At 39.4% G+C, this 8612-nt stretch overlaps 2 protein-coding genes across 2 annotated transcripts; both read right to left on the bottom strand.

The window, feature by feature from the left end:
* Positions 1 to 2003: 2003 nt before the first annotated feature.
* Positions 2004 to 2552, bottom strand: LOC108372577 (uncharacterized). Its single transcript, XM_017628303.1, has one exon. It carries the CDS (start codon positions 2550 to 2552, stop codon positions 2004 to 2006), a length of 549 nt encoding a protein of 182 aa, XP_017483792.1.
* A 3034-nt stretch (positions 2553 to 5586) lies between these two features.
* Positions 5587 to 6381, bottom strand: LOC108372576 (uncharacterized). The gene has a single exon (XM_017628301.1). It carries the CDS (start codon positions 6379 to 6381, stop codon positions 5587 to 5589), a length of 795 nt encoding a protein of 264 aa, XP_017483790.1.
* Positions 6382 to 8612: the final 2231 nt, after the last annotated feature.

Below are 8612 nucleotides of genomic sequence, written 5' to 3'. Positions count from 1 at the left end.
CAAGGCACATTAAACAGGTAGCATCAGTAGAGCAAAAACAACATTTGCGTGTATTTTGTTGTTGCTTCTGGTATCGAAAGTGTCAAAAACTGTTCTGAATTTTTTCTTCTAAATCAAAGTGTGCCATGTGAAATACAAAAAATTATAAAAAATAAAAAATTGAAATTGGAAAAAATAAAAATTTATGCAACTTTCTTTCCTAGTAAATTTGTTTGCTTCTCGAAGCATTGATCCATCCTTTGCAAGGCCCAGTAATCAGCGGTTGTGCTGCTGAGTTGGGCGAACGTTCCAAAAGCTGCTATTCAATCGCTTGTTTTGTATGGAAAAAGGTTTCACATGCAAATGGATTTTAACAATTCAGAATTTTTGTGAGAAAAAATTAAAAATATTTGACATTTTCGAGACCAAATAATTTGAAAATAAATCAAATCAGCTGCTCTACTGATACTACCTGTTCAATGTACCTTGGGCTGAACTGATTCTTGATAATTTTAACAAAATTGTCACTTTAACGCGCTATATCTCAGTCGTTTGTGTATCGATCGATTTGAAATTTTCACACAATAAACTACAAACTATTGCAAAGAATTTAAGTTTAACACCACTTCTTAATACTCACTACAAATAAAACTACAGGTTCATATTTTTTTTATGAGAATTAAGAGGGTGTTTGTTTTCAAATGCAAAAGCTGTGTCATAAAGTTTGAAATAAATTTTTTGTTTTAAAACAGTGTTGTAGATGACTATGTAGGGAAGTTTTTGCGAAAGTTTCAGAATTAAACATCAAGTAGTTGCAAAGTTATAACAATATTATTATGACTCACACGGTTAGCAGATTAGGGCGCTGCGCTCTTTAAGGCTTTATAGCTCGGAAAAGTAAAAAAAAGTCCTTTTTTATTAGTGATTTATATGTAAAAAGACTTGATCTTTCGATTGAGATAACTAAAAACAATATTAAAAATGACCATAATTCAGAAAAATTACAAATAAATTTTCGTTCAGAATTTTCACCATGAAAATGGGAAAATTTTGGAAAACGCTCAGTGCCATCGCATAGCCCGTACAAAAATCTATAGAAATCATAGTTTTCGAATCATTTTTCCTATTTTCTGTCTGCTTCGCAGCTAGTCGAACAGTAGCTTGTTTTGCACCGCTCAGGGCGCAGGGACATTTGACATAATTTAAGAAATAGAAATGTTATGTAAAAAGGGCTATCTACATATGTATTGCTTTATTTTGGTACTTTTAAGTCCGATATTTGCGTGGTGGTCACACGAGGGAAACATAACATGGATAAGTATTCAAAATGTATTATTTGTATTTAGATGATAAATAACAAATTCCTTTATGTAATAAGGGAGCACTATTATATTAAAACGGCCAATAACCTTTAGAAAGTGCAATATGTAACCAATATCTCGATTTATTACTACCTGGATCATAATATGCTATTGGAATGAAACATGATTAAAACATTGTTACCAGATTTTACATACAAGTATATCTCAAACTAAATTTTAATAGCTAATAGTAGGGCGACTAACTTTTTTGCCGCCACATCTACTCCCCCTTCAGATTCATCGTTAGATGAAGTCGNTGAAACATGATTAAAACATTGTTACCAGATTTTACATACAAGTATATCTCAAACTAAATTTTAATAGCTAATAGTAGGGCGACTAACTTTTTTGCCGCCACATCTACTCCCCCTTCAGATTCATCGTTAGATGAAGTCGGCAAAACGTTTCGGAAAATTCACCCTTCGTCCAACTCGCGTTGCAGTTGTAACCTTTTCTTCTTTTGACGATTCTGATGTGGGTTTAAGAATACTTCTCTGTGTCGGCTCTGGTCGCTGAACTGGTTGTTGTACTGCAGTTTGTGTTTGATCGCTTGTTCCGTTGTCATCTTCGGTGACGTGTGCGGACTTGAGTCTGTCTATGCTAATTCTCGCGACTCTATTCTTCATCTCTAGATCGTAGTACTTATCGAAACGGCGAACGACTTTAAACGGACCGTCGTACAGAGTCATCCCTAACGAAAACATGCGTGCAGTTGTTGATATCTCGCTGCACAAAAACTTTGTTCGCAGCATGGTTCGATGTTGAAACTGGTTTAAGATTCGTCATTACATTTTTTAAATTGTCAATAACTTCATCGCCTGTGCCTTCGCTCGTGTGGTTGGTGAAAAACTCTCCGGGTAACTTTAAATTTTCGCCGTATACCATTTCTGCTGGCGTCGCTCCCAAATCTTCTTTATAAGTTGTACGAAGCCCTAATAACGCTATGGGAAGGCAGCTGATCCAATTACTATCGGTGTGACACTTGATTGCTGTCTTTAGCGTCCTATGCATGCGCTCAATCAGACCATTCGCTTGAGGATGGTACGCAGTTGACCTAAAGTGCTTAGCGCCAACCAGGTTCGTCAACTCTTTGCATAACCTCGATTCAAATTGTTTACCCTGGTCGGTGGTAATGGCAGCCGGCACACCAAAGTGCGCTATCCATCCGTGTAACAGTGCTTTGGCAACAGCTTCAGCCGTAACGTCTTGCATGGGTATTGCGGCAGGCCATCGATAAAATCGATCGATGCAGGTTAAACAATACTTATACCCTTCTGACAGTGGTAACGGTCCAATAATATCAATTAGGGTATTCACAGTTTACTTCTAAAGTTAAAAGGTGGCAACTTTAACAAGATAATACACTCGAACTGTGAGCAACCCTTATGTTTAAATAAAGTATTAAGTTGATCAACAATACCACGCATTGCTAGACCGTTTGCCTTCCACGCGTTTGTGCTTAGAGAGCATCAACAAACCACATACATATTTCTCTCTATTCTCTCTTCTCTTTTTTATACTCAGCTAGCACAGCGCAAAAATAAAATAAAGAACCTTTGCCAGCTCCAGGCAGGCGCAAAGAGAAACTTATGTACAAGCAGCGCTGCGCCCAAAGCGAAATTCATGTATGTATGTACAAGCAGCGATAGATGCCAGTTTAACACAAAACATAAACATGAGACAAAGTCGAGTAATTTTGCCCAAAAGTGTTATCTCTAATTAGTATGGGAACCAACAACAAACAAAGTTACCATATGGCAAAAAGTTTTAAAGTTACCAGGTGGCAAAATTAACACAGTAGATAATATAGAACTGTGAGCACCCTAAATGTTGATGTGACGAAATCGTTTCGAGGGCACTGCAAAGTTGTCTAGTGCTGTGCGATTGTGCTTCCAGCTCTTTGATTTATGACACTGCAGGCATGAAGATACCATGTTGCTAATCTGTCGTTTCATACGCGGTCATACAAAGCGCTCTGTCACCAACCGAATCGTCGACCTCTTTCCCGGATGACTAATGTTGTGAACCGACTCGAAGGCTTGTTTACGAAACTTTTCCGACACGTACGGGCGCACGTTTTTGGTTGATAAGTCGCATATGACCGTTAAATTAGTGCCTGGTATTTTTATCGGCTGGAGTTGAAGTGAAGTGTTTCTCATGAGTTGTTGAAGTTCCACGACGTTTACTTGCTCTCGGGCTAGTTGTTCAAAATTAATTTGTTCGCCACTGAAGATTGACTCTACGTGAGACAACAGATCCGCCACAACGTTGGCTTTTCCGGACACATGTCGTATGTCGGTGGTGAATTCGCTGATGAAGCTAAGATACCGCGTCTGTTTCGGGGTAGTTTTGTCGGGCTTCTGCTGAAAAGCAAATGTGAGTGGTTTATGGTCGGTGAGTATCGTGCACTAACGGCCGTCGATAAGGTATTGAAAATACTTGACGGACTGGTACATGGCGAGTAACTCCCGATCGTACGTACTTTGTCTTTTTTGCGTTTCTGACATGCGTTTTGAGAAAAAACCTAATGGGTACAACGCACCATCTCTTAGCTCGTGGATCGCTGCACCTACGCAATAACTACTTGCGTCTTCATGGAGTACTAATTTGGCATTTGGCGATGGGTGTACAAGTAACGTTGCATTGCTAAATCACGTTTGCATTGTTGAAATGCTTCTCTCGTCTCATCATTCCAACTTATAGGCGTTTTATCTCGCTTTTTATTCCCTTTTATCAACTTGAGGAGTTTACCCTGTGACAAGGCAGCGTTCGGCAGCGAGCGACGATAAAAATTGAGCATAGCGACAAACTGTCTCAATTCGTGAGCTACAGTGGGCATTTTGAAATTGGCGATGGCTTCGACTTTGTCAGCTGGTGGATCAATGCCATCTTTCGTCACTTTGTAACCTAGAAAATTTACTTCTGGCTTTGCGAAATGGCATTTAGAAGCGTTTATTTTTAGGTTGTTATCACGTAGCCGCTGAAGCACTTTGAGCAAGTGAGTCGCATGTTCTTCCTCTGACGCTGAGGCAATGCAAATGTCATCTATATAAACGACAACGTACTCCATGTCTTGGAATATATCGTTCATAAAGCGTTGAAACGTCTGACTCGCATTGCGCAAACCGAATGTCATGACATTAAACTCAAATAACCCGAAGGGTGTTATTACGGCAGTCTTTTCTCGATCGTCTTCAGCGATCGGGATCTGGTTGTACGCACGTTCTAAATCTACTATGGTGAATACAGACTTACCATATAATTTTTGCGCAAAGTCTTGTATGTGCGGTATCGGGTCCCGATCAGGTTGAGTCATTGCATTGAGTCGGCGGTAGTCGCCACATGGACGCCATTTACCTTCTTCTTTTTTGGGGACCATATGAAGCGGGCTTGCCCATTGGCTGCTACTAACTCGACAGATGTTCTTTTTTAGCATGTAATCGAATTCTTTCTTTGCAATGGCATTCTTTTCGGGATTAAGTCTGCGCGCTTTACAAAAAATNGTCCCGATCAGGTTGAGTCATTGCGTTGAGTCGGCGGTAGTCGCCACATGGACGCCATTTACCTTCTTCTTTTTTGGGGACCATATGAAGCGGGCTTGCCCATTGGCTGCTACTAACTCGACAGATGTTCTTTTTTAGCATGTAATCGAATTCTTTCTTTGCAATGGCATTCTTTTCGGGATTAAGTCTGCGCGCTTTACAAAAAATAGGACCTGTGGTGACTATATGATGTCGAACTTTCGTGCTAAGTGAGGCATGGGAGACGTCAAGTCTCAAGTGTTGTCAAGTCTTTGTACTCATCCAGCATACGTTTGATCGGACCAGGCAGGTTTGGTGCAACTGTATACATTTGTTCTCTAGAAGTTGTACAAGCAAGTGCGCTTACCTCAAACTTTGTTGTTGTGTCGACAAGTTTTTTTCTCCTTAAGTCAACGAGCAGTCCAAACATGTGAAGGAAATCCGCTCCGATAATTGGTCGAGTGACGTCCGCAACCACAAACTTCCAGTCCATTGCTCTTCTTAACCCGAAGTCGACTTGGAGAAGCTTTGTTCCGTAAGTTTTTATCGGAGTACCATTAGCTGCATACAGGCTGTGGTTTAAGTCTAACTTGTCGCATTTTTGTGGTGGGACTACGGAGAAATCGGCGCCGGTGTCAATAAGGAAACGACGATTTGTTTTTCGATCATTTATGAAAAGACGACGACTTTCAGTTAAATCGTCGTCTCTGCTAACAGAGCTTCCTTCAGTTTTCCGTCATGTCTAGTTTCTTGAACTGGCATGGTTCGAAGCATTTTTTTGCCTTCACACCAAAACGCCAGTGATATTTGCAGAACGGAAATCGTGGACGCGACTGGCTTCTGTCACGAGTTTTTGTACCTCTACTCTGATTGCGTAGTGCTCGAGACACATTGAGTTCGTCTATTTGAGCTTGTAGCTGTTGTATCTGCTTACCGAGTGTAGGCTCGCCACGTATGGCTGATACATTCGAAAAATTTAACATTTCCATCATCTGGTCCGCTTGTCGTGCCATGTCTGTTGTATCGCCAGTGCCAATTGATATCACCGCACGTACATTAACAGGTAACCGTTCGAGCCATAGCGATTTTAGCACATCGTCACTAAGTTTATCCCTGGCCAATTCTCTCATCCGTTTCAGCAGTTGTGTAGGCTTTAAGTCACCGAGTTCACTTTCTTTAATTAGCTTGCGTATTTTTCGCTGATCAGAGTCGGCATATTCAGCAATCAGTGCTTTTTTAACTGCCTCGTATTTATTTGCTGCCGGCGGGTTGCTTACAATGTCAGCAATTTGCATTATCGCCTCCGCATCTAATGAACTGATCACATAATGATACTTCGTGTCATCGCTTTTTACATGTGAAATTGCAAAATTGGATTCCATCTGGATAAAATATAACTCGGGCCTTTGCTTGCAGAATGCAGGCGGTCTAATGCTGATGTGTTGTAACTCACCGGTAAAACGATTTTCTTCCGGCGTGTGGGCTGCACCTGTGGCATTATCCTGTTCTTCTTCAGACATCCTTGCAGACAAAACCACGTCAGCGACGCAGTGCACGGCTAGCTCTTCTTCACGCTACAAAACGTATATATTTTTTGTTCAAGTGGCCGATGCCGTCACGTGCTTTTCGAACCTTCGCGAATTCCTTGTGTCGAGGGTCACTAATGTGGGGAGCTCCTGGCTCGTCACGGTGTTAGCGCAGGTCCCACTACCGAGTTCCTAACGCCAATTGGTATGTCAATAAATGTTTACACACCGGTTGTGTTTTTTACTCAGCAAACTCTTCAGTAGCTTTTTATTAAATTATTATTATTACAAAATCAAGTATCAAATAATCTATGTCTTCGCGAGATGAGTAGCACTCGTATACACGTTTTTCGAATGGTTACCAATATAGCGTAGAAGAAGAAAGAGAAAGATAATTATGTATCTAAATTCTAGAATGTTTCAAGAAAACAATGTCAATTTGAGAAATGAAACATGATTAAAACAGTGTTACCAGATTTTACATACAAGTATATCTCAAACTAAATTTTAATAGCTAATAGTAGGGTGACTAACTTTTTTGCCGCCACAGTTGCATCATGAGAAAGTCAAATTACGTGGATTTTCGCAACAATGTTGTCGATTTTCGGAAAAAAGCGTTATAATCCAAAAAAAAACGACGGAAGCGCCCTCTGGCAGCCCTCAAAAGAAAAAATTACTGCCAGAAATGGATTCCTCGATCACAAAAACCCCCAGATACACATTTTGGCTAGTTTTCTATACAGCTGTTTCAACAGATGAACCACGTTTTGAAAAAAAAAACTAGATAGAAAAAATCGCTGGCTCGAAATTAACTTAAGACCTATAATTTCTTGGACACAAATGCTTGAAATTACCCAAATAATCATAAGCGCGATGTGCCTCTGTTATTTTTTTGGGGCCCGTACAAATCGACCAGCCCTAATGTGGGTATATGAATAACGATCGCTTAAAATCGATCTCAAATTTTGTACAACGCTTTTATCAACTTCCAATGTTGTGTGTCCAGACAGCTATAAAAGCTTTGCTTTGCAAAGTTCCTATAAAGTCTAGATATCAACCTCGTTGGTTCGAGAGGTAGATGTCGCACTATGCACTACGTACGCTACAGCGGAAATGAACGACACCCCATTTCTTTAAATGAAATTAATTGGTGCTCGTATGTATGTACATACATATGTATATGCATGTGTGTGCACCAATCTTTTAATATCGTTGAATTATTTTAATATCTATTGCAAAATTTTAACAGACAAGATTAATAAGTAGAAAATAAATAATATAAAAAAAACTTTTTAATATACAACGCTTTTAAAAATGGACTAAAAAGTAGAAAATTATAATTCTCAGTCCCATAGAATTTGTTTTGATAACTTTTGGTTTTGAAATTTTGTACATTAAAAAGTTTTTTTTATATTATTTATTTAGTTTTTCACTGGCTACGTTACACTTAACATTTGTTGTACATATCATTACGACTTAATAGGAGTTCTAAACAACTTTTTCGCTAACTTGGAACGTATCCTATTAAACTAATTTATTTTCTATCGTTCAGAATTTTATCATCCAAAATAAACGAAAGAAAGCGTGTGTTTTTGTAGTTTTCCTTGTTGTAGTACTGAAAACTGTTTTTAGGTTCGTGAAAAATCTTTCGACAAAAAGAGCGAAATATTAGGGTGGTATTATCACTTACGAAGCGAATGATTTTGGCGAAGCGAACGGTTTGGAGTAGCGAATTAAAAGGAAGAGAAGGTATTAAAAGTGTTCGCGATGCAACGAACTTGCACAAGCTGGTAAAAGATAACACTCTTAGGGCCGGTTGTTCAATGTCTGGTTATCACTACCACTACACTATCGACGATTTCGACATCATGCATGTAACATGTGATCGATAAAGCAGTAGTTGTGCTTAACCGGAGCTTCTACCTCCGATTTGTGCTAATCAGACATTGAACAACCGGCCCTTAATGTATATTTAAGTTGCGTCCGCCAATCCATTCGCTTCGCCAAACCGTTCGCTTCGCCAAATTCATTCGCTTCGCAAGTGACAATACCGCCCTTAAACACAAAATACTGGGGCATGATAAAAATTACTGTCAGAAGCAGCTGACAGATATAGTGAATACTAATAATCAGAAAGAAAGAAAAATCGGACTAGTTTACTTTCCTGTAGAATCGCCGATATGTACATATACATACATATCTTGTCTTTAATGGCGCTGTAACCG

The sequence above is a fragment of the Rhagoletis zephyria genome, unplaced genomic scaffold, assembly GCF_001687245.7.
Source record: "Rhagoletis zephyria isolate East Lansing unplaced genomic scaffold, Rhagoletis_zephyria_1.1 Rzeph_scaffold_05879, whole genome shotgun sequence".
In the NCBI taxonomy this organism is placed as follows: domain Eukaryota; kingdom Metazoa; phylum Arthropoda; class Insecta; order Diptera; family Tephritidae; genus Rhagoletis; species Rhagoletis zephyria.
Note: the sequence above shows the minus strand (reverse complement) of the source record. Positions and strands in the feature narration are given on the sequence as shown.

Bases quoted from the DNA above. Each gene is read 5' to 3' on its own strand.
- LOC108372577 (XM_017628303.1), bottom strand. From the start codon at position 2,552: ATGCAAGACGTTACGGCTGAAGCTGTTGCCAAAGCACTGTTACACGGA.
- LOC108372576 (XM_017628301.1), bottom strand. From the start codon at position 6,381: ATGTCTGAAGAAGAACAGGATAATGCCACAGGTGCAGCCCACACGCCG.